The sequence below is a fragment of the Macaca mulatta genome, chromosome 4 (genome assembly GCF_049350105.2).
Source record: "Macaca mulatta isolate MMU2019108-1 chromosome 4, T2T-MMU8v2.0, whole genome shotgun sequence".
NCBI lineage: Eukaryota > Metazoa > Chordata > Mammalia > Primates > Cercopithecidae > Macaca > Macaca mulatta.
The window spans coordinates 40,583,209-40,610,064 of NC_133409.1; the positions used below are offsets into that span (position 1 = coordinate 40,583,209).

The 26,856-nt window shown below is 38.4% G+C and overlaps 1 protein-coding gene across 26 annotated transcripts in view; it reads right to left on the minus strand.

The window, feature by feature from the left end:
• Positions 1 to 22,180, minus strand: part of AHI1 (Abelson helper integration site 1) — a 227,087-nt gene extending 204,907 nt beyond the window's left edge. For 22 of the 26 annotated variants that reach the window (XR_013416991.1, XR_013416992.1, XR_013416990.1 and 19 more), the window contains exons 1-4: positions 21,993 to 22,180; positions 21,598 to 21,659; positions 16,659 to 16,722; positions 15,065 to 15,189 (exon numbers count right to left, since the gene is read on the minus strand). Coding sequence is in view for 17 of the 26 variants with exons in the window: in XM_078001215.1 (XP_077857341.1) it covers positions 15,065 to 15,189; positions 16,659 to 16,668 (135 nt within the window). In the remaining 9 variants the exon portion in view is untranslated. The remainder of the gene's footprint in view (positions 1 to 15,064; positions 15,190 to 16,658; positions 16,723 to 21,597; positions 21,660 to 21,992) is intronic. The other 4 variants (XM_078001209.1, XM_078001208.1, XM_078001207.1 and 1 more) reach the window with 1 other exon arrangement.
• Positions 22,181 to 26,856: the final 4,676 nt, after the last annotated feature.

The following is a 26,856-nucleotide window of genomic DNA, read 5'->3' on the forward strand; positions in this document are numbered from 1 at the left end:
GGCCTCACTATAACAGTTTCACCAGAAAGCTTATATCAGCAATGTGATTTATGGTGACCATGTGTTCTTGCTTTGGGGGTTTGGAGTCTGAGCAGCTGAGGGTGGTGACACAGGCACTGAATGCACTGTCTCTACACAAAACCCACACAGCCCTCTACACAACACCATGAACATCAAGGCTTGGGTGAGCTTCCCTGGGTGGCAACACTTTGCACATTTTGTCACATGTTGTTGGAGGAATTAAGTGAGTCCCTTGCAACTCTACTAGGGGGTGCACCTGAAAGCTTGCATCTGGTTTCTCCTGGGCTGTGTCCCATGCACCTTTTCCCTTTGCTGATTTTAATCTGTATCCTTTTGCTGTAATAAATGGTGCAGGTATAACAGCTTTTGAGTCCTGTGAGTCTCTCTAGCGAATTATCAAGCCTGGGGGTGGCCCTGGAAATCCCCACCACATATGATAATCAATTTTATTCTTCTTTTAAAAAGTTGCATTTGCATTTACTGAGGTTTTTTATTTCACTGATTTATACTCTTCTTATTTCTATCCTGTGTTTATTTTGTCTAATTTGTTCATACTCTTTTAAGGTGAAAGCTTCAATGATGGATCTCAGACCATTCCTCATTTTTAATATAATGCTACAAGTTTCCTTCTAAGTAATGCTTCAGCAGCATTCCATAAATTTTGATATGCTATAATTTCATTTTTAGTGAGTTCAAAATATGTTATAATTTCTTTTGTGTTTTCTTCTTCAATATATTGATCTAGGGTCTTATTGAATTTCCAAATATTTGGTGACACTGCAGATAACTTTTGGTTAACTATTTCTAATTTGATTCTGTTGTGGCCTAAGAAAACATTTTGTATTATTAAAAACATTTCTTTTATATTTAAAAGTTTTATTTAATTTTTATGTATAAAATGAAGCTATGTAGACTTGTATTACGGCCCAGAATGATGTCTGTCTTGGTGAATATTCCACACGCACTAGAAAACAATGAATATTCTGTGTTTGTTGGATACAATGTTCTCATAAAACTCAATTCAAATTTGTCAACGTTATTGAAATCTACTTTCTTATTGATTTTTTGTCTACTTGTTATATTAATTTCTGAGAGAGGATACTAACATATCTAACTGTAATTATCTATTTCTCATTTCATTTCTATCAGTTTTTGCTTTGTGTATTTTGAAGCTTTGCTATGAGTTTCATACACAGTTATATCTTGATACTGACACCTTTATCATTAAAAAGATTTCTTTTTACCTTTGGCAATATTCTTTATTCTAAAATATACTTTCTCTGATATCAATGTAACAACTCCAGTTTTCTTTTTACTAGTGTTAGCATGGTATATATTTCCATCCTTTAAATATTAACCTACCTATGCCCTTATATTCAAAGCAAGTTTCTTATAATCAACATATAGTTGGTTCTTATTTGCCAATCTGACACTTTCTACTTTTTATTGGGTCTATTTGGACCATCCACATTTAAATTATTCTCGATATTGCTGAGTTTAAATATACCATTCTATTATTTCCTTTCGTTTGCCCTATTTGTTCTTTGTCTCTGTCCTTTTTTTTTTTTTTTCTTTTTGTTTTTGAGACAGAGTCTTGCTCTGTCACCTAGGCTGGAGTGAAGTGGCGTGATCTCAGCTCACTGCAAGCTCCACCTCCCTGGTTCATGCCATTCCCCTGCCTCAGCCTCCCGAGTAGCTGGGACGACAGGCGCCCACCACCATGCCCGGCTAATTTTTTGTACTTTTAGTAGAGACAGGGTTTCACTGTGTTAGCCAGAATGGTCTCAATCTCCTGACCTCATGATCCGCCTGCCTCGGCCTCCCGAAGTGCTGGGATTACAGGCGTGAGCCACCTCGCCTGGCTTTGTCCTCTTTTCCAGCTGTCTTTCTCGATAGTTCTTGGCAATTCCATTGCATCATTATTGGCTTTTCAGCTATCCTTTTAAAACAAATTTATGAAGACTCATATGGTTTGGCTCTGTGTCCCCACCCAAATCTCATGTTGAATTGTAATTTCCACGTGTTGAAGGAGGGGCGTGGTGGGAGATGAATCACGGAGACAGACATCCCCTTGCTGTTCTCGTGATGGAGTTCTTGCAAGATTTGATTGTTTGAAAGTGTGTAGCACGTCCTCCTTTGCACTCTCTCTCTCTCTCTCTCTCTCTCCTGCTCTGGCCATGTGAAGTCCATGCCCGCTTCCCCTTCACCTTTCACCATGAATATAAATTTCCGGAGGTCTCCCCAGCTATGCCTCCTGTATAGCCAGTTGAACTGTGAGCCAATTAAACCTATTTTCTCATAAATTACCCAGTCTCCACTCTGTTGCCCACGATGGAGTGCAGCGGTGTGACCTTGGCTCACTGTAGCCGCCGCCTCCCAGGTTCAAGCGGTTCTCCTGCCTCAGCCTCCTGAGTAGCTGGGACTATAGGCATGTGCCACCACACCCGGCTGATTTTTTTATTTTTAGTACAGACAGCGTTTCACCATGTTGGCCAGGCTAGTCTCAAACTCCTGACCTCAGGTAATCTGCCTACCTTGGCCTCCCAAAGTGCTGGGATTACAGGCATGAGCCACAGCGTCCAGCTTCAGGTAGTTCTTTAGAGCAGTGTGAGAACGGACTAATATGAAAATTGGTACCAGAGAAGTGGGACATTGCTATAAAGATACCTGAAAATGTGCAAGTGACTTTAGAACTGGGTAACAGGCAAAAGTTGGAACAGTTTGAAGGGCTCAGAAGAAGACAGCAAAGTTTGGAACTCCATAAAGACTTGTTAAACGGTTATGACCAAAATGCAGATACTGATATGAACAGAGATGGCCACACTGACAAGGTCTCAGATGGAGATGAAGAACTTATTGGGAACTGGAGTAAAGGCCGCTCTTACTATGCTTTAGCAGAGACTGGTGGCATTGTGCCCCTGCTCTAGAGATATGTGGAGCACTGAACTTCAGAGAGATGATTTAGGGTATCTGGTGGAAGAAACATCTAAGCAGCAAAGTGTTCAGATGTGGCCTAGATGCTTCTAAAAACCTGTGCTCATTTGCATAAAGAAAGAAATGACCTGAAGCAGGAATTTATATTTAAAAGGGAAGCAGGCACAAAAGTTTGGAAAATGTGGAGCCTGACCAAGAGGTTAAAAAGAAAAACTAATTTTCTGAGGAGGAATTCTAGGCTTCAGAAATTTGCATAAATTAAAAAAAGCCAAATGTTAATGCACAGACAATGGGGAAAATGCCTCCAGGTCATTTCAGAGACCTTCACAGAGCCCTTCCTATCACAGGCCTGGAAGCCTAGGAGGGAAAAATGGTTTCATGGGTCAGGCCCAGGGCCTCGCCGCTCTGTGCAGCCTTGAGACATGGGGCCCTGTGTCCCAGCTGCTCTGGCTCCAGTTGTGGCTAAAAGGGGCCAAGAGACAGCTCGGGCTATTAATTCAGAGGGTGAAAGTCCCATGTCTTAGCAGCTTTCATGTGGTATTGAGCCTGTGGGTATGCAGAAGGCAAGAGTTGAGGTTTGGAAACCTCTGCCTAGATTTCAGAGGATGTATGGAAATGTTTGGACATCTAGATAGAAGTCCACTGCAGGGGTGGAACCCTCATGGAGAACCTCTACTATGGCAGTGCAGAAGAGAAATGTGGAGTTAGAGTTCCCACACAACAGTCTCCACTGGGGCACTGCCTGGTAGAGAGCTGTGGTAAGAGGGCCACTGTCCTCCAGAGCTCAGAATTGTAGATCCAGACAGTTTGCACCATGCACCTGGAAAAGCCACAGGCACTCAATGCCAGCCGCTGAAAGCAGCTGCAGGGGCTGTACCATGCAGAGCCACAGGGTAGAGCTGCCCAAGGCCTTGGGAGTCTACCCCTTGTGTCAGTGTGGTCTAGATGTTAGACATGGAGTCAAAGGAGATTATTTTGGAGCTTTAAAATTTAATGACTGCCCTGCTGGGTTTTGGACTTGCATGGGGCCTATAGCCCCTTTGTTTTGGCCAATCTCTTACTTTTGGAATGGGAGCATTTACCCAATCCCTATGCCCACATTGTATCTCAGAAGTAACTAACTTGTTTTTTATTTTACAGGCTCATGGAAGAGACCTGCCTTGTGTCAGATGAGATTTTGGACTGTGGAATTTCGCGTTAATGTTGAAATAAGGTAAGACTTGGGGAACTGCTGAGAAAGCATGATTGTGTTTTGAAATGTGAGAAGGACATGAGATTTGGGAGAGGCCAGGGTGGAATGACATGGTTTGGTTCTGTGTATCCACCCAAATCTTATGGTGAATTACTACCACATGTTGAAAGAGGGACCAGGTGGGAGGTGACTGAATCATGGGTGTGGACTTCCCTCCTGCTGTTCTCTTGAGTTCTCGTGAGATCCCTTTGTTTGAAAGTGTGTAGCACTTCTCCCTTTGCTCACTCTCTCTCCAGGTCTGGCCATGTGAAAACTGTGCCTGCCTCCCCTTCCACCATGATTGTAGCGTCCGGAGGCCTCCCCAGCCATGCCCCCCCAATATAGCATGCTGAACTGTAAGGTGACTAAACCTCTTTTCTTCATAAATTACCCAGTCTCAGTTAGCTCTTTATAGCAGCGAGAAAAGACTAATACAATTTTCTACCATTAAATAATGCCACTTCACATATATTTTAAGAAACTCAGCCAGGCATGGTGGCTCACACCTGTAATTGCAGCACTTTGGGAATGCAAGGCAGGATGATCACATGGACCCAGAAGTTCAAGACCAGACTGGGCAACATAGTGAGACCCTGTCTCTACAGAAAAAACAAAAATTAGCCAGATGTGGTGGTGTGCACCTGTAGTCCCAGCTACTGAGGGCGTGGAGGTGGGAGGATTGCTTAAGCCCAGAAAGTCAAGGCTGCAGTGAGCTGTGATCTCACCACTGCACTCCAGCCTGGGTGACAGAGCGAGACCCTATCTTAAAAAAAAAAAAAAGAAAAAAGAAGAAACTCACAAAAATATACTTCTATTTATTTCCTCCCATACTTTGTGCTATGTTGGTCTTACGTCTGAACATTTGTCCTCTCAAAAACATTAAAATTTAGTCCATAATTTGGCAGTATTGAAAGTTGAGGCCTTTTAGTGGTGATTGAGTCATGAGGACTTTGCCCTCATGAGCAGATTAATCCATCAATGGATTGACCAATTTATGGATTAATGGGCTAACAGATTAGGGCAGGGGTCCCCATACCCCAGGCCTCAGAGCGGTACTTGTCCATGGCCTTTTACAAATCAGGCCACATAGCAGGAAGTAAGTGGTGGGCGAGAGCATTATTGGCTGAGCTCCACCTCCTGTCAGATCAGTGGCAGCATTAGATTCTCACAGGGGCATCAACCCTATTATAAACGACGCATGCACGGGACCTAGGTTGCACATTCCTTATGAGAATCTAACTAATACCTGATGATCTGAGGGGTGGAACACTTTCATCCTGAAACCATCACCCCTGGCCCGCTCCATGGAAAAACTGTCTTCCACAAAACTGGCCCCTGGTGCCAAAATGGTTGGGGATTGCTGGATTAGAGGATCATCATAACGGTGGGGCTGGTGACTTTATAAGAAGCAGACTTGGGCTAACACACTCAGCCCCCTTGGCATATGATGCTCTGCACTACCTTGGGACTGCAGAGTCCTCACCAGCAAAAAGGTTCTCATCAGATGTGAACCCTTGACCTTGGACTTCTCAGCCTTAAAACCTGTAAGAAATAAATTCCTTTTCTTAATAAATTACATTTCTGGTATTCTGTTATAAGTAACAGAAAACTAAGACCGTTGTTAAATCATTTACGTCTACAAATACAGGTTGAATATCCCTTATACAAAATGCTTGAGACAAAAAGCGTTTCAGATTTCTTTGGATTTTGTATATATGCATTATATTTACTGGTTCAACATTCCTAATCTAAAATTCAAAATCCAAAATACTCCAATGAGCATTTCCTTTGAGCATAATCATGCTCAAAATGTTTTGGATTCTTGACCATTTCGAATTTCAGGTTAGGGATACTCACCATTTATTATAAATCCTACAAAAAAACAACTAATTATTCTTGCTTTAAAAAATATCTTTTAAAGAGATTTTTTAGTAAGAGAAAATCCTTCTATATCATGTTTACTATTTGTTGTGCTCTTCTTTATTGTAAATCAAAATGTCTACTTGGTATTGTCTTTTTTTTTTTTTTTAACACTTTCTCGTACTACAGGTTTACTGACAAATTCTTTCAGCTTTTGTACACCTCAAAAAGTTTTTATTTCACCTTCATTTTTGCAAGATATGTCTCCTTGCAAAAATGAAGGTGAAATAGAAACTTTTTGAGGACAGAAATTTTAGGTTGACAATTTTTTTTTATTCACTATTTTAAAATATTGTTCCATTGTCTTTTAGCTAGAATCGTTTCTGATGAGAAGTCTGCTGTCATTATTCTCCCACATAAAAAGTCTTTATTTTCTCTGGCTGCTTTTAAGATTTTCAATTTATCCTTCATTTTCAGCAACTGTAGTATGATTTTGTTCATATTTCTTTCGTTTATGACCTGTTGAGCTTTCCTGATCTGTGGGTGTTTTGTTTCCACACAGTCTACAAAGTTTTTAGTCATTATTTCTTCCAATGTATTCGGTCCCCATTCCTCAGGTTTCAAGTACACATAAGTTAAAATGCCTAATATTGTTCTATAGGTCATTGGTGTTCTCTTCTTCCTTCTCTCCAACTCCTATTCCAAAGGCCTTTTTTAGTGGTATGCTGTTAAATAAACTCTCCAGCGAGGACAGGGCAGTACAAACAAAAAGCCTAGTCCAGTGTTTACCAACTTCCATGATGTAAGTATTCACATAAATAGCCAATTTTAAGTTACTAATGGTTTAACAACCAGTTTACAAAATTCCCTAATACTTAACAACCAGCTCTCATAAACCTGGATAGGCCATGTCAGCCCACCACTGATTTTTTTGTGTTTGATTTGAATAATTTATATTGCTATTTCTTCACGTTTACTGATAATTTTAATGCATTGTCCAGTATGCTAACTGCAGTCAATTAAAAATTTTGAATACTGTATTTTTTTAATCTGTAGAAGTATGATTTGGTCTTTGGAAATATGTTCTATTTCTTTCTTTTACACCTTCTTTATGTTTTCCCGTTCCTCTCCTAGAGTCTGTTTCTATTGATTGACTCATCTTTTGGTAATGGATCAGGTTATCTTTCTTTTTTTAAATGCCTGGTAGATTTGATTGATTATCTGGCATTATAAATTTTATATTGTTGGTGGCTGGATTTTGCTGGCAATCCTTTAAATATTGCTGGGCTTTGCTCTGGGATACACTGAAATTACCTCAACCAGTATAATCCATTTAAAGCTTTTTTTTTTTTTTTTTTTTTGAGACGGAGTCTCACTCTGTCACCCAGGCTAGAGTCAGTGGTGCGATCTTGGCTCACTGTAACCTCCACCTCCCAGCTTCAAGTGATTCTCCTGTCTCAGCCTCCCAAGTAACTGGGACTACAGGTGCCTGCCACCACACTTGGCTAAGTTTTTTTTTTTTTGTATTTTTAGTAGAGACAGGGTTGCACTATGTTGGTCAGGCTGGTCTCGAACTCCCGACCTCGTGATCCACCCACCTCAGCCTCCCAAAGAGCTGGGATTACAGGCGTGAGCCACCAAACCCAGCCCATTTAAGGTTTTTTAAATTTAGTTACCCCCTGAAAACATTGGGGTTCTAAATTTGTTTTTGACAGAGCCAAGGTAATTACAGATTTATAAGCTAAATCCAGGCCAGCACTTATATAAGTGAATGAACACATGAAGGATATTATTAATACTTAGGAAACTGTGAAGATTTTCTACCCTTTTAAAATCAATTCAGTGCACAATACAAAAAGTTTTAGAAAATGTAATTCATAAGATGAAGAAGATACCACCTCTACAAAAGAACTATTATAAAAATAAAGTGAGCAAAGATAAAATCAAGATAATACAGTATCACAATAAAAGTGAGCAAAATATGGCCTAACTTTCCCCTTTTAAAAAAATGCATATGCAACTCCAAAAATCATTATAGCTACAATTTGAGTGCTTACTCTTAGCAATTCATATTTATTTGTTCCAGTTACTATTGCTGAGTATCAAACCACTCCAGACTTAGCAGTGTAAAATAATAAGCAGTTTATTACACTCTGAGCCCACCATATTCTATTTATCAAGCCCCTCTTATCTAATTCCTGATGCTTTGATCCCACAATCCATCACTTCAATCACCACCCGCCATTTTCATGTACTTCCTATCCATCACACTTCTCTGGTAAAACTGCAGGCACTGTTCAAATTTAGTGAACTTTATTTCCATAACTATAACCAGGCTATTGAATACTGCTGGAAAAACCTGAACCACTTCAAAGACGGTGTATTAGTCCATTTTCATGCTGCTGATAAAGATATAACTGACACTGGGCAATTTACAAATGAAAGAGGTTTAATGGACTTAAAGTTCCACATGGCCGAGGCCTCACAATCATGGTGGAAGGCAAGGTGGAGCAAGTCACATCTTACATGGATGGTGGCAGGCAGAGAGAGCTTGTGCAGGGAAACTCCAATTTTTAAAACCATCAGATCTCATGAGACTTATTCACTATGATGACAACAGCACAGGAAAGACCTGTCCCCATGATTCAATTACCTCCCACTGGGTTCCTCCCATGACACATGGGAATTTTGAGAGTTACAATTCAAGATGAGATTTGGGGGTGGACACAGCCAAACCATATCACATGTTAACCTTTCCACCAGCATTCTACCAAAAAGCCTTGCTTGCTACCATACTACTAATAAACTTTTAAATACCTTTTTGATAAGCAAAAATATCTTGGTATTCCAATCTGAACCTCTTTTAAAATATTACTACATTTTATTAGTCAATGCTATTTTCTCTTGTATCTGGTTTTATTTTTTCATTCCTTTTGCTCACTTAGCTATTATCTTAACATTTATAGAATCAATTTATGCAATTTCCTTACAAGTTAACAGTAGGGATGAAACTTACTCATAAGGTTGTTACAAGGATTATAGGATAATTATAAAATACTCAGAAGGTCCTTCTGATTCCACATTATGTAGTTGTTCAATAAATATTAGCAATTATTATCAGTAGCTATATGTAAGAGCATTAATGCTATGACTATAAAAATACTACATACTTTTCTCAGTGAACTGGCTTATAGCCAGGTTTGGTTTTTGACAAAAAAGTATCTTATACATCAGATTTATTCATTCATTCAACAAATACTCATTGAGTCTTCTGTGTGCAGGCAGAAAATGCTGTCTTCATTTGGGAGGTCTTTTATCCCTTTTGAGACCAGAATATTTTGGGAGGTCTTTTATCCCTTTTAAGAATAGAATATCTTTACACACTGGAAGGTTAAACCAGCCAGTCATTTTTATTGCCTTATGGAAATATCTGCCTATTAAGATTTTTACATTTAAGTTTCTGAGTTACCTGAAATGTAATTTTTAGTTTGTGAGATAAAATTCCTTCCCTCAAAGTTTCACTCTTGTCACCCAGGCTGGAGTGCAGTGGCATGATCTCAGCTCACTGAAACCTCCACCTCCTGGGTGCACATGATTCTCGTGCCTCAGCTACCCAAGTAGCTGGGATTACAGGTACACAACATCATGCCTGGCTAATTTTTTGTATTTTTACTAGAGACTGGGTTTCAACATGTTAGCCAGGCTGGTCTTGAACTGCTAGCCTCAAGTGATCTGCCTGTCTTAGCCTCCTAAAATGCTAGGACTACAGGTGTGAGCCACTGTGCCTGGCCTTTTGTTTTAAATATTTCAGTTAATCTTCCTGTTGTATTTTTCTGCATTAACTTTAGCCTAATTTTGCAACTAAAGAAATCATCCACTGGAAACTATTACAACTGGATTAAAACTAAAAATTAAGCTGGAAACACCCGGTATATATAAAGTGCAACCTATCTGTAATACCTACTAATAAATGTTTTCTATTTGAATCTGTACTTTTGGAAATTTTACTTTTAAGATCTTTCAGGACTTTTGTAGTTTCTATGTATGTAGTATCTATCTGTTAATTTTTGTATTTTTCTCCAATATTTTCTTATTGTTTCTAGCTATAATCGTTAATTTTGTGTACTTATTTTGTTCACACAGGTTGATTCACATAGGTTTTCTATTATTAGCATTCAAACCATCAATAATGATCATTTGTTCTCCTCACTAAGCGTCATATTTGCCCACACTGTACACTATACACTGGCATAACAGGGAGCCAGTATAGTTGTTATGAACTGTACTGTACAAGCTATAGAATCAGTAGGACCTGGATTCACTATTATTAGTTATATGATCCTGGGTACGTTTCTTAACCTCTGTGCCTCAGTTCTTCAGTGTATACTGATTTTATAGGATGTGTGTGAGAATTAGGTGAGTTAATACATGTAAAACACTTATGGTGCCTGCTATGCAACAAATATGGACAAATACCTATTGAAAAAAAGCTATTATATCTTTATGTTTCATGCCTTAATATATTTACTTCAAGATTATTAAACACTTATGATGAAAAGACATCTTCCATTGCAGGTCCTGATTTTAAAGGAAGAACCTATAGGCTAGGTGTCCCCCTTTTCAAAGGGACCCACAGAAAACTACTGAAATCATACATAATATACCATGTATATGTATGGATTTGCATTTTCCGAGAACCCCACAGCATGCTCTAGGTTTGGTGCTCACATGTATGGCTTTCACATACACGTACACAAAATGTTCTAAAAAATCCATTACCATCCTATTTCCAATAAAAATACAACAGCTGTTTTCCTTGTTATTTTTATATTTTTTAATTCAATTTATTTGCACTAACATTAATATTGACTGCTATCCAATTATTAAGCTATTCTTGAGTTCTTTGGGGGAACTATATCGCTGAGACAGATTATTCTTTTAACATGATTAATTTCAATGTGTTCATATATTTACATAGCGATTTTGTTCTCTTAACACACATTCATAAATGAGACAGCTATAAGTTTTTCTTCAGAAAGAAAAACATAGACAACTGTCTATATTTTTGCACACTTTTACTTTTAAACTTTATGTCATTTTGTTTAATGTGTGAATCTTGCAAGCAAAATATCTGATATTTTATTTTATTTATTATTACTACTATTTTTGAGACAAGGTCTCGCTCTATCACTCTGGTAGGAATGCAGTGGCATGATCATGGCTCACTGCAGCCTCGACCTCCCAGGCTCAAGCAATCCTCCCACCTCAGCCTCCCGAGTAGCTAGGACTACAAGTGCATGCCACCATGCCCAGATAAGTTATTTTTTGAGAGATGGGATCTTACTACATTGCCCAGGCTAGTCTTGAACTCCTGCACTGAAGCAATTTCTCCCACCTTGGATTTCCAAAGTGTTGGGATTACAGACATGAGCTACCATGCCTGGTCCTGATTACTTTAAAAGTCTATTTTTGAATCCGCTTTTAAAAGTAGGAAGCTTAAACCATTTACATTTATTGTCATGACTGAGTTTGCTCTTAAATTTCTTATTTCATTATATTCTTTTAAAAAATCTCATCTAATTTTTTTAACTCAGATGACTTAGAAAGTGTAATAATCTATTTTATATCTATCACTTGTTTTATTTATTTCAAACTCTAGGATGAAATAATAACTTTTGACTATACGCTATGGTTAAGAATAATGGTTACGTGACTTTTTCTTCCTAAGTTAAGACGCTTTGCTTAACCTTTGAAAATTTGGTTCTGTTCTCTCACATTATCATAGACACATATCTAATGTAAAAGCTTCAGGAATTATTCTGGACATATATAATAATTAAGAAAGTTCTACATATTTAACTGATTTCAAAGTTCATCCAATGTATTTTTGGTTCATAAATTTTCCATTAAAATTTTTTTAACTGATATATAATAGTTGTACATATTTTGGGGGTACATGTGATATTCTGACACTGTATATAGTGTATAATGATCACATCAGAGCATCTGACATACCCATTACTCCAAGCATTTATCTTTTATGTTGGGAACATAAATCTTTTCTTCTGGCTATTCTGAAATATACAATTATTAACTGTAATTTCCCTACTGTAATACTAACTACTAGAATTTATTCCTTCCAACTGTATTTTTATACTCCTTAACCAACTTCTCTTCATCCCTCCCTCTAAGATCTTAAGATGTTCTATTCTTAAATTCTTAACTTTGATTCTTATCTAGAAATGGTACTACATTTTTAATAAATCTTAAATCTTTGTTTTTTTTTTTCAGGGAGGGAACACTGATAATATTTCGCTAATAATGCAAATATGTTTACAACTACCATCACAAATGACTAACAACTTAGGTGACTAGATTCCTCGGGCTACAATTTTTCCCTTAATGCTCTAAATATTTCTCCATTGTCTTTTGGATTTAGTGTTTTTACAGAGAAGTCTGAAATGTATTATATGTTTTTCTGTTTAAGTGTTTGTAATATTTATTTTACTCTTAAGATAAAAACAAAAGAATGTTTCTAGATATAGTTCTCATCTCATAAGTCTTGCCTAGAATGCGGGATGGACTCATCTCTTCAGAAATCTCAGCAAGGTTTCTTCGTCATGCTCGTTATTGTTGCTGCTCCACTAGTGCTGTCCGGGAATACTTATCTGTGGGTCAAATATTTTCCTATGTCCTCATTCTTTATTTCTTTCATTTTAGATTTGGTCATTTCTTCTCACCTCGAATTTGTCTCCCACTTCACTGATTAGATTTTTCAAACATAGTGTCAATTCTATCATTTTAGGCCTGAGATATAGTCTTAAGAAAGCAACTGAAGAAAGAACATGTACTTTTAAAATTGCAGAGACTGCAGTCTTAAATCCTGGTTATCCTATTTTTGACTATATGACCTAAGGAAATCACTTAACATGTCTGTTTATAAAATTTCGCATGTGCCAAAAAAGAGTCCCAATGCCTATCTTGCAAGATTAACAGTAAGATTTAGAAATAATATTTGTAAAACTATTATTGTGCCTTATATATAATTGGAACATAAGATCAACCTGCCATTATTATGAATCCTTATTTTGACTTTTTTCCTCGCTTAATTTTATTTCAGACTGCTCCCTTTCTCATCTCAGCCTGTTTTGTATGTAGGATTCCCCGTTCTTCTTTCAAGAAGAGGTCCTATCTCTTCAAATTTCATTAAAATAGGCAATATTGGGTTGTGGTTAAGGCAGTGGATTCCGCACTCCCGCTCTCAGTGTTTGAATCCTGGTTCTACCATTTACGATGTAACTTTCAGCAAGTTATTTAACTTCTATGATGTAGTTTTCCCTTCCGAAGAAATAAAACCCCATAATTTCGTCGTCTGTACTGAATGACTGAATATATATAAAGTGTTTAGAAGAGTGCCTAAAGATAGAAAGCATTCAGGCATCTAGCAAATGAAAGCAGGTATTATTCTTTTACTTCCTAAAGTTAATCATGTCAAAAATATTCTGTTTTCCTCCAAGTCCTCTAGAAATATTCCCCTTCTTTTGAGCTGGGAAATCTCTTTCCAAATATCTGTTCCTAGTGTACTTATTTCTGAAAGAAAAGAAGCCTAGTCAGGCCTGCTGTTTGCAAAGAGAGGCTGGGTAAATTATGTTTAGTCATTTCACACTTACGTGCCCCTCAACATTTAAACTGGACTTTAGGTAAATGGAAATAACCTCTGCCTATTCCGATTATCCACTTAATTTAAACCTTGGTCTAAATCAGTTTAGATTCAGTCTTGTTCATGGCTCACAACTCCCAGTTCTTTAATACTGAGACACAATATGAGGTTCTTCTCTGAGCATAAAACATCTCTGCAGACAACTGTTTCCAGGGTTCTTTTTGCTTTTGCCCAACATAAACCACTACATCTGAGGGGAGGGCATATACCAATAAGCAATGTTTCAACCTCCATGTCACTATTCCCTACCATATTGTACACCAGTACCACCGGAAAAAGCACATGCTATTTCAGAGCAGCATTCACTATGGAAGTGCTAATCTGTCCCACTCTGTCAGTTGGAAATTTTTGTGCAGTAGTATACCAGTGTATATACTATGAACCCTTACATGTGTGCAGCTGGATTTTGGCCTGTGTTAGTACTTATTTTTGCCTCACTTCAGAATTTATACTGTTACATTGACAGCTGCCAGACAGAATACTAAAATAAACAGGTCTTAAGAAAAAATGGGGTAAATCTTACTACAAGCAAAATGTAGGATGTGTAACTCAGCATAAAACTCCTGCCAAAAAAAAAAAAAACTACATTATTATTTACACTAGAACCTATTTATTTTTTTTCTGTGAGGACAGAAGAGATAACAGTCAAAGTAGTAAGAAGCGCAACTGAAGTAGTGAGATAGGTATAAAGGGTGTAGAGTACACTAACTGTGGATGCCAATACAGACTCTTTGTGATTCCAAGGGGATCAGGTTGTAGTTAGTTGCTGATTTGCTTAGTCTTTACTTTAAGCACTGTATTTTTAACCCCTTAAAGTGTGCTGCCAAAAATTCTACCATTTGAAAGTGTGCCTCAAACATAAAAGGATAATTATTGCCTTAAGGCCATTGACTTCTCCCGGTTCTGTCGGGTAGAATCACACAGAAAAAGCTTAAATAAGGACAAGCTACTCAATATCTGAAGTTAAGATACTACTTCCTAAGTTCTTCGCAATTATGGGTTAAAAATATTTTCTTCAAAATGGTATCATGGCTAGTTTTGAGTTTCCCCACTATCTCCGATCATTCTCCCCACTGTGTGTGTGTTCTTCCTGTAGGACAGCACTCAAGAATGAACTCAATACTTCCACAGTGATGTTGATTCTAATGTAAACTTTATTTTACCATGTGTTATTGACCATGACATAGTGTTAGTGTTTTTAGTTTTCCAAACTCCTTAGAATTTTAACATGAAATGCAGTCATATCTGCATTTTATGCAGATATGTAAATCACCATTACCCAATGATCATTTACTTACTGAGATGTTTTCTCCAGACTTGACAAGTTTTTTCTTCAGTTTTTTCTTCTCACACGTTAGATCACTGTGAGTCTTAAGCAGTTCTTCAAAGCGAACTTTGGTTTTTACTTTTGCTTCACTCTCAGCTACAAAAGATAGAGTCATGTCATTTTGTAAACGACTCTATTATAACACATAATCTACACTACTATTATGTTAAGAAATAAAGTCTTGTAAATACCGGCATGAGTTCTCTAGCTACACTAGAAAAACTCACCAGTCTTTCCTTCTTAAAATACTTTTTGTTTTGACTTTAGTGATCACAACGTTCACCTGTATCCCTCTGACCTTTTTGGCCACTCACTCTAAAAGTCTCCTTTGCCAAGTTAACTTTTTATTTCTGATAAACAGTAGCATCTGCCACTGTTAGTTACATGTTATGTGGCTTTAGACAAGTTACTTAACATCTCTAAACTTAATTTTCCTTATCTGTAAAATCACAATTATCTTATGTCAAAGATCATTTTGCATGAAAATGGCTAAGGTCTGCCTAGCCTGTAATCAGTAGTCCACAAACATTAACAGGTTTTTCCTTTAAAACATCAATAAGATAATGCTTAAGCCCCTGAAAATTTCTCATTTCATTTAGGATAAAATAAGTCTTTTATATGCCCTATAGGGTTCCATACCTCCTGATCTATCTCCAGGGCTTCAAGTCAAGACAAATACCCTCTTAGATGCCCATGTTCTAGCTACAATACCCTTCCTTTAGCTCCTCCGTCACAACAAGCTCCTTCCCACGTGAAGCTGTTTCTGAGGCAAACTTCCTCTAACTCCTCACCTGGCTGGTGTTAACCTGTCTTTAGTTTAAATGCTGTCTGTAAATAAAACATCTCCTGACAAACTCATCTAAATTTTCATCTTTCTCACATAGCAGGTTGTTCTCTTCCTTCGCAGCACTTAACCCAAATGGAAATTGTATAATTATTAGAAACATATCGTCTGTTTCCCCCATAACTACATCCCTAGCAACAATTATGAGGTCTGACATAGTGTACATAGTCATTATGTTTTAAATTAATAAACGCTGAATGAATGGGTGCTCTAGAGCAAGTGTTGGCAAACTATGGCCTGCAGGCTAGTCACTTGTTTTTGTAAAGGTTTATGGAAATCAGACATGCCCATTTGATTAAGAATTGTTATAACTGCCTTCATGCTTTAAAACAGAGACAGACACAGACTTGAGTAGTTATAGCAGAGACTAAGCCTAAAATATTTACTAGCTGGTCCTTTTAGAAAAGATTGCCAATGCTTGTGGTGGAGTAAAACATTCAATTTTGACGATAAAAAATAAAAACTAACCCTATGTTGTAATCAGTATTTACCTTGTCCAGCTGAGTCCCAAACTACCATCCATTAAATACATACTAACCTTAATCACAACATTAAATGGAAAACTGAATACAAAACCAATAAGTATCTCTAAATGTAGTATATTTAGTCAATGACATCTACTGTATTCATTGATCTGTTAAAGAATCCCTTAAAATAAACCAAACTTAAAAGTAAATGTATAAAATATAAATCTAATACATAAATTTCATGAATGTCTTACCAGTAGGCATCTCTCAGCTTTATGCAGAGGACTGAGAATGTAAAGCATTGACTCAGTCAGGATCCTATCGAAACAAAGACGATGTATTTGTAATATGGAACTTCCAAATAAAAATTATAAAACATTCACACAAGATCATGCCATTGTATGTCCACTACTTCATTAAGTGTGTAACAATAAATCAATGTTCCCTTATCCCAACCTTATGCTTATGACTTGGGTACATTTTAATCAGTTTAGGGCCCTAAAATCAAGGGAAACAAACTGGATCATATATGAAGAAAACCTTTATATATTTGAAACCAATAAAAAAAACATTTTGAAGGCAGTGAACGTCTAACGTGGTATGTTAATAAGCGTTTTAAAATGTTTCAATATATTAATGAACATTTCAACACACTTTTAAGAAACCAAACTCCATCTCAGGACTGACTTTCCTAAGAGCATTCACTAATACATTAAAGCATGCTTGTGGGCAGCATACTCACAGACAGTGAATTTAAATACCTCTGTGTCTGCCATTGAAAATTCTGCTACAATAGAGAAGGATAGTACAAATAAGTGTACCATCTTTCTTTAATAAAACCTGGATGTGTATTACTGTGTGTCAGAACTACTCAAAACCGTGTTTAAACTCAGTATGTATATTACTAAATTGCCCGTTTTATTAAAAAATGGTGGTGTATGTCTAAAATGAACATATTAATTCTCACATTAGAACACTTAGAACGTAATATGCATGTTATTGAGACTAAAACTGAAGAGTGTTTAAAAAAAAAAAAGAAGAAAAGCTGGTTCAGGGATTATTGGTCTGTTTGTTTTTGAGATGGAGTCTCCCTTTGTCGAGTGCAGTGGCATGATCTCGGCTCACTGCAACCTCCCAGGTTCAAGCGATTCTCCTGCCTCAGCCTCCCAAGTAGCTGGGATTACAGGTGTGTGCCACCACACCCAACTAATTTTTGTATTTTTAGTAGAGACAGGGTTTCACCATGTTGGCCAGGCTGGTCTTGAACTTCTGACCTCATGTGATCTGCCCACCTCGGCCTGCCAAAGTGTTGGGATTACAGGTGTGAGCCACCACACTGGGCCCAAGGCATTATTGGTTAATGCTCCAATTCCCTGGAGATCCACATTCATGTTCCTCTTGCAGAAATGTCTAAGAAATTCTAAAAAGAAAGGAATGATTATGTAAACATACCTAACTACGTCAGTTAATTTAGGGAACGACCATGTGGTACCCAAACAAAACAGACATCACTAAATCCATGGAGTAAAAACTCCTATACTTTAGTGATAGGAGCCTGTATTTACTCCTTCTAGCAGTTATGAACCTAATAACTCACCTTCTACTTTCTAGTCTATATCAAATTAGAAAGAGAAGCTGCAAAGGCAAGCACAATGACAGCATCCCTGAGAGCATGTAAGTAGAAAAATCATAAAACAAACAAAAATTTAATATTTATACTACTTGACGGTCATCTAATAGGCAGGGAAAAAGCTGAACAATATTATGACTATGATTCATCAAAAAAAAAGCCTGCCGGGCATGGTGATTCATGCCTGTAATCCCAATACTTTGGGAGGATGAGGCAGGCAGATCACTTGAGATCAGGAGTTTGAGTCCTGTCTGGCCAACATGGTAAAACCCCATCTCTACTAAAAATACAAAAACTAGTTAGGTGTGGAGCTACTGGGGAGGCTGAGGCAGGAGAACCGCTTGAACCTGGGATGTGGAGGTTGCAGTGAGCTGAGACTGCACCAGTGTGCTCCAGCCTGGGTGATGGGAGTCAGATAATATTTTGGAAAGATTAAATAACTAATGAAGAGGCAGGAGAAAGAATCGGAGGTGATTCCCATGTTTCTAGAACTAGAATAGTAGGTTAGTAGTACCATTAAACTGTAATATAATGCAGTACAGGAGAGTAGTTTAAAATCCATGTCCTAGAATTAGTTTCCATAGTCACTTGTGTGACTTTTGCTTCCTCATCTGTAAAAACACTCTACCAGTGCTGACTCAAAGGGTTGTTGTAAGGGTTAAATGATTTACAACAGTACCTCAGACAGAAGCAGCAACAATAAATGTTAGCTATAATTATAACAGGTACTTGCTAGGGTGCAGTCACTAAGCTTAGTGTGGGTCATGTTGAGTTGGGTATCTGAAGGGCACTGAGCAGCTACAAGCATCAGCTTCCATTGTCAGATCCTTGGATCCAAATACCAGTTCTACCTGCCAGCAGATTCATCTCTAGGGACATCAATTTCCTAATCTTTCACAATAATAAATCACTCAGTGTTTTTACAAAGATTAAATGAGAACATGCAAGTAAAATACTTGGCACAATGCCTAGCACATGGCAAACCCTTCAAAAAGAACAATTGTTATTACTGTCACATGTGTGTGTCTGTGTTTATGTATATAATCATATTATGTTTATTAGGCAATCTATTAATCCAGCAGGGAGACCCTAGGCTGAAGATTTGGGAGTTATTTATAAATATGATAGTTGCAAGAAAATAAAAAGCCAATGAGAATCCTGAGAGCCCACAATATAAAGTAAAATCAGGGAGACAGGTAAAAAACGGGGAGACAGAAGCATTACAGAAGGAAAGAGTTTTAAAGGAGATGTAGCCTATATACTGTGTGGCATCAAAAGGGGCTGGAGGTTTTGAAGAAAGTCCACTGAATCTGCAAGAAGGAAGTCACGTGTGTCAAAGCTGTTTATGGAGGGGCAGAAACCTAGCAGGCTGGGGCTGAGGGGTGAATGGAAGGTGACCCCTGTAGAAGGGACATGTAGACAATTCTTTACAGAATTCTTCCAACTGTCTTTCCACCACCCCTAAAGGCAGTGACATGAGACAGTAACTCTGGGACAAAAACACTGTGGAAGGATTATGCTGTTTGTTTTAAGATTGTTTCCATGCCACTATCACCTTACCCTTTTAAAAAATAAATCATCATCTACACAGCAATCAGTGTAATTTTCTAAAATTCAAATGTGACGGTGTCATTTCTTTGCTTAAAATTCTTCACTAGCTCCCAATCACACACTGAAAAAAATATCAAGTCCTTACCACTGAGGTCCAAGGCCATTTATGAAATGTCCCCTTCACACCATACACTGTGTTCCAGCCATGTGAAACTACCTCCAGGCCTTCACATGTGCCACGTCCTCTCTTGCTTTTGTATCATTACACATATATCCCCTCTCCTGAAAAATGTCCTTCCTCCTTTGTCACTCTAACAAACTCCTCATTATCCTTTGAAGGCAAGTATCTTCTCTAGAGAGCATTCGCACCTTGAAGGGCGGTGAAGCACTTCTCTTCTGTGCTCCCAGGGTGCCTGAATCTTTGTAACTCCCTCCACCTCAGCCCTGAATTTTCATCCTGGTTAAATGTTCTGTCTCCCACCAAACTGCTAGCTTTGGAGGCCACGCCAATGCTCTCTATAGTTATGTATCTGCCACTATGAAAGAAAAGAGGAGAGAGAAGAGAAAACACGAGAAGCAAAGCAAAGCGAAGCAGTAGCAACGGTCCTAGAGTAAAAAAGACTCAGGTTTGACCTCCAGTGTCACCACTTACTGATGTGTGGCATTGGGTAAGCTACTTAATTTCTAATCCTTGGTTTTTCCTTGTCTGGGAATTTAAAATGGCACCTGTTTTAGTACTGCAAGGAGAAAATACCAAAAAGCAAAGTAATGAGTACACTGCAATAAAATTACTTTATGTCCAGTATTATTGTATTAAAAATAAGTAATTATTAATAAAATACAGAAATCATAGAATTATTTACTGTTAATAGCTTAATACACAACTGAATAAATACTAATATTATTTAATAACACAGCAAATACATTATAGAAATCATCTCTAATTTTTTTTTTTTTTGGAGACAAAGTCTTGCTCTGTTGCCCAGGTTGGAGTGCAGTGGCACAATCTCAGCTCACTGCTGCCTCCGCCTCCTGGGTTCAAGCAATTCCCCTGCCTCAACCTCCCTAGCAGCTGGGACTACAGTTGTGCGCCACCACGCCCGGCTAATTGTTGTATTTTTAGTAGAGATGGGTTTTCACCAACATTAGCCAGGCCGATACTGAACTCCTGACCTCAAGTGATCCACCCACTCTTGATCCTCCCAAAGTGCTAGGATTACAGGCCTGATCCACTGCGCCCAGCCATCTCTAAATCTTAATGTGTACTACAGCAAACATATGATAGAATTAATGACTAATATTTAATTAGTAACATTATCTGCGAAAATTCAGGTCGGACTTTAAAAGAAACCTCCGAATCTTATATATTCCATTATTTTACAACTTCTCCCTCACAAACCCTTTCACAGGAGCTTCTAAGAGATACTATGTAGGAAAATTAAATGGATTACACCTCATTTCATTTTATTTTACAGACCACCTGATTATCAGCCAATATGTGACTCAATATCAATGGGAGAAAAAATTGAGAGGCTTGATAATTCCCTCTTTAACCAAATGTTATCGCAAGGGAAAAAAAGACAAACAAAAATCCTGTACACAACATTCAATGAATAGATCAACAAGATTCTTCATAAGTACACAAGATTCTAACTTCATAAATATTATTCTTCATAAACAAGATTCTAAGTATGGTTTAAAAACACTTTTGGTATTTTAATTTTTTCAAGCATTCTTTAAAAAATTTCCCAGAGTACTCATAAGAAGCAATCTTCCTCCTAAACCAAGCAATAACAGTAACTGCTAATGCAACAGGTGAAAAAACTGTTGGCATCTCTTTCTCAAAAGGGAAAAACTTTATTTTCACATTAGATGTTTTCACAGGAATGCCAAACGCAGCACAACCTTTGATAAGGATGCTTAAATGGTCTACATTTTTATTCTATTTTTATGCATCTCGAAACAACCCTATTAATATAATCTGGCTCTTATAAGTTTAACAAATTGATCACCTTTTCTCAGACGTAATTAAGTAGGCTTTGACAGGTTGAAGATTCAGCCCCAGGATGACACTCTAAAAGGAAATAAACACACTCAGTACGCATCTGATTTAAAAGCATTTAAACAAGAATCGGGAGTAGGAAAGGCAAAGATTGAATTCCCTATCAGAACACCATGCTCAACTCTCCGGAGACACCGAGACCAGTGAAAGAAGCGGAAAAGTACGTTGAGGACTCCGGGAAATCGCATTCCTCCGGGACACCCGGCCCACGCTCCCCGGTCAATCCGCGATCAGCCCCCGCGCTCTCGGACTCCAGCAGCCCCGACACGCCGCCCCAGAGAGGGCCGGGCAGGCCGAGCACCCCGGCCCGCGCTCCCGCCACCAGCGAACCCACGAGGTACTTACGGAGAGGAGGAGTAGGCAGAACCGTCCGTCCCGCCCAAGCCGACACCCGGAACAGTGCAAATCGACTCCCCCGCGCCCAGCGGCGCGGGCGCTAAGTGAGGCGGCCACGAAGCCACCTTACCCGCCAGGGACCCGGGTTCGGAGAGCAAGCCACTGCTCTGTGCCGCAGTGCGGACGACTCGCGGCCTGCTGACGTCAGCGCCTGCCTACACCGCCGTTCCCATGGCGACCGACGCGTCTCGCGCGCTAGGCCCGGACCGCGGCCCCGCCCCCGCCCCCGCGCCGCCACCGCCTTCGCCTCCGCCCGGGAGAAGGGGCCGCGCGGCGCCTGCACCGGGGCCCTCAGGCTGTTGGTGGGCGCGCGCTTCGGGGACCTTACGGGCCTCCAGCCTCCGAGGCCGTGCGAGCGGGAAGGGAGTCGGAAATGCGCGGGTGCTCCCACAGAGCTTGAGTCTTCCCCGCCTTCACCTCCAAAAATACTCTTTCCGCCTTAGAATTGTAGCAAGCGCAGGGAAAAACTGACGGGGCAAAGGAAAACTGGGGAGGCTGTTATGGAAGTCGCCCAAAATAAGAAAATCAATGAATGAGGCAAATAAACAGATTTGTCACTCCCCACGCGGTCGCGCCCACAAAAGAAAACATGATTTTAAAGCGTGGAAAATGAAGTTGTACTACAGACAAAATCTTAAGAAAAAATTATGCACGATTCCTTTAGAGCTATCTCCCTGTGTGTGGAAAACAAAAGTTAAAACGCCATACTTTTCTGTACCTAACGCTCCCTCCCACTGTTCTGATTTCTGCCGCAGGCGCCATCTTCAGCTCTGAGTCACCAGGGCTGGAAAAATACTAGTTGCGCTACTCGTGGACTCATGAATACACGCCATTTCCTGTACCTACAGCCACGCGCTGTAACCTGTTGCTTCGTTTGTACAGAGAGAGAGTTTATGGAGGCCAGCTTTTCCATTCTCACTGGCATTGCCACACCTTACAAACTATATCTCTATGCCATGTGCTTCCCTAAATCCTTTGAGGAAGCAACGAGAAAGATTACTAATCCGCTGTGTACAAACTGAGCTGTTCAACTTTGCATTCTAAACCTACTCTCCTAGATTTCTATCTTGCTGTAAGCCACCACTATCTTGCTGTAATCTTGCACTATCAAGTGTCAAACACTTGCTCCCAGTGTTTTAGTAAGAACTGTAGAGTATTCTAAATGCATCTTATACCAAAGCATATTCATTCTCTCTTTTTAAATTCCTCAGGTGGGCGCTTTACCAGTCCTGTGACTCCAGTTTTGACTCTTAAAATTCCCCACACTGCTATCAGAATGTCCTGACTAAAAATGTAAATCGGATAATGGCTCTCTCTTGCTGAAAATTCTTGAAAGGCAACGTGTAAGAGAAAATGATTGCTTTGCCTAGGATACAATATGCTCCATCTCCCTGACTAATTTCATCTCTCATTAGCTTATTGTTCCAATTTTATGCAATATTGAATCATGTGTATCATGCAGTTTTATGCAACATTGAATTATGTGTACTATGAAAAACAATCCATAGCCTTGCACGCCCTGTCCTTACACATATTGTTCTCTCTTCCTGAAAATTCCTCCTTTTACACTACTGCATATCACAGTCAAATGTTGTCCATCCTTCGAATCTTAAGCAGGTTGACTGACTCCTTCAAATACTCCTACTCCTTATTAGATTTTGGATATTCATTCCGTATATTAGACTTTGCATACTCATTCTATATTTTCATAGTTTACATTGTATTTTTTCTATCCCCAGTATCTACCACAGTATCTATGAAATAGTTGGCATTTCATGAACATTTGTTGAATGAATAATGGATAACATATATTGAGCTCCTTCTAGGAGCTATGCATTGTAGGTGTTTTATGTACTTTTCATTTGTCCTCACAACTGCATTTAAGTACCCGCTTTTCCAAAGGGAAGTTATGACTCTGGCTGCTCATTCTTAGTAGGGTTTTAGTTTCAGAATACGATTCCCAGACTTGGGGATGTGTAACCCTGTTATCATCTCTTGCTTCTTAGCATGCAGAGGTGCAGTGGGGTGGGGAGGTCAGGGAATATTTTGTAGCAGAAGTGACATTTAAGCAAAAACCAAAATAATGTGTAGAGTTGTCCAGGTTAGGAAGGGTTTCCAGGTAGAAGAAGGTGGCGTATAGTGTTCACTAAAAGAAAGTTTGGTATAATACAGAACTAAAAAAAAAAAAAAAAAAAAGTTCAAGTTGGCTAACTAAAAGGTAGAGAATGAGTCTAGGGTCTTTTGGAGGAAACAAAACAAGATAGTTAAACAGGCCGTGAAGAGACCCAGACAGTACTGGTCAATGCAATACCACTGTAGAATTTTATGGAGTGAAATTCTCAAATTTTAATATCATAAAGATAACACTGACTGCAGGGTGGAGAACAGACAGGAAGGAAGCAAATCTAGATCCGGGAATACCATTTAAGATGGCGTTGCTGTAAGCCATGTAAGAGACAAAGGTTGGTATGGTCAAGGCTAAGAAAAATCAGAATGGAGAGAAATGGATCAGTTCGAGAAATTTTTAGGAGGTAAAAATGTCAGGACTTAGTGATTAATTGGATGGAAGAATGAATGATAAGAAATAATAAAAAACGATGACCAGCTGTTTCGCCTTCCCCTTGGCAAGTAAAGAGGTGGCAAGCATGAAAGGGGAGTGAGGAAATAAATATGTTGGGTCTAATGGGAGCCAGGTTTCTCACTGACAGAGAAGGAAGTTACAAATTGAGAGAGGAGGAATTCCACAATGACCTTTGTGGTGATGTTGGATTGGAATTGAATATGTCAGTGTAAACCTATAGTTTTCAATATATACATAAACATATGTAGAAATAAATATAGAGGAAAGTCTGTATAGGTGTGTGCTTATCTATCTATTATGCTCTTCCTAGCTCTATCTGCTGAAAGGGTTTCAGAATAATGGTATGCTAGAAGCAATGAGCACATGTGCCTAAATCTTGGTTTCTGAACACTATTATTCACTAAAAGTAACTGGGTCTCTTGGAGAAATGGTTGATTTTAGAATAGGAGCCTGAAAAATCTTGTTGCACCAGAAATTAAGGAAGTGAACACAGAAGGAAGAAACATATCAAAAGGGCACAAAGCCAGCGTGAAGGAGCACCCATTGGCCACATCTGGGTCAATCTGAGCACCAATATAATGTTAATGGATTATAGTCCGCTGAATAAAATAGGAAGATTTGAGCCCATACTAAAATGAATAAACGATTTTTTTGAAAAATCAGGATAAAGAAAAGCTCTTCCTTACATAAAAATGCCAACTATATGTAATGAATGTAGACAGTGTTATAAGTAGAAACATCGTTATTTGGCAGTCATGATAGTAACAGTGGATTCAGACAAGAATCATCAGTGTATGCTAAAACTAGAAGGTGAGAGTATTAAGAGTCATGTAATTTTTATATAGTCTCAAAGCATCTCCCCAGCAAATACTTATTAATTACACAGAAAAAATTAGAAACTTGACAGTGTAGAAATCTGGCACTGGTGAGCAAAGTTACCATCAGCAGTCATGAGACAAATCAGCATCGGGTATTTCCTGGTTAGAGGCACTTAGAACACACTTCTGTGACATTCCTGCCAAAAATGTGTAATCCGAATCAATCATAAGGAAAAATCAGACAACCCAAATGTCCCAAATTAAGGTACATTCTACAAAAGAATAGACCTGTACTCTTCAAGGATCAAGGTCATGAAAGACAAAGGAACAACTAAAGAACATTTTTAGATTGAAGGAGAATTAAGGTACATGGCAACTAAGTGGAATACATGATTCTGAATTGAATCGTTTTGCTATAAAGATATTATTGGGACAACTAACAAAATTTGAATGGGGTCTCTGGATTAGATGGTAGTATTTTAACAATATTAATTTTCTGATTTTGATGACCATACTCTAGTGACATAGGAGATATTTTTGTTTTTAGAAAACACATATTGAAGTATTAAAGGTAATGAGGCTTCATATCTGCAACCTATTCTAATGGTTCAGGAAAAAAGGATACATAAATACTGTAAATAAATATAAACGTAAATAGCTTACATAAAGAAAATGATAAAGCAAATGTTAACAGGAAATTTGGGCGAAAGCAGAAGTTCTTTATACTATTCTTGCAATTTTTCTGTAAGTTTATAATTATTTTAAAACTATAAAAGAAGTTTGAAAGGTGCCGAGGTTTCTGGCTCAGGTAACTGGGTAGAGAATGGCTAATCAGTTAACAACAGAAAGTCAGGAAGAGCAAGGATGGAGGAAAAGATGTTTAGTTGCAATGGGATGTATGGAGTGGGCTGTTCAGCAGGCAGTTGGGTATATACTAAACATATTAATAAGCCCCATTCAAACTGAATAAAGCAGATATGTTGTTTTAGCTCTCATTACTCAAGAGTGCAAGACCAAGAGCACTCTGCTATCCTAGGAGAGGCAAACAATTAAGAGTGGTAGTATGGTAATAATTATAAATATTGGCTGAGTATCCATGAAAAAAATTTGCGTATATATATACACATATGTATATATAGTTGGTTTATATATATATACATATATGTGCCTATATATGTATATGTGTATATATGTGTGTGTATATATATATAAATTGAATTGAACCGTTTAGGAATAAAATAGATTTAGGGTATTTGACACATTTAATAAATAATGAATAGTGAATTTCTTGAATAATATAATACATAAATGTGACTGATGTGCAAAATATTTAAACCTCTGTACAGGAAGTGCATTTACCAATCAGAACAGATGTTGGCTTTACTGTTTGTATTAGTTTGCTGCGGCAGCCATA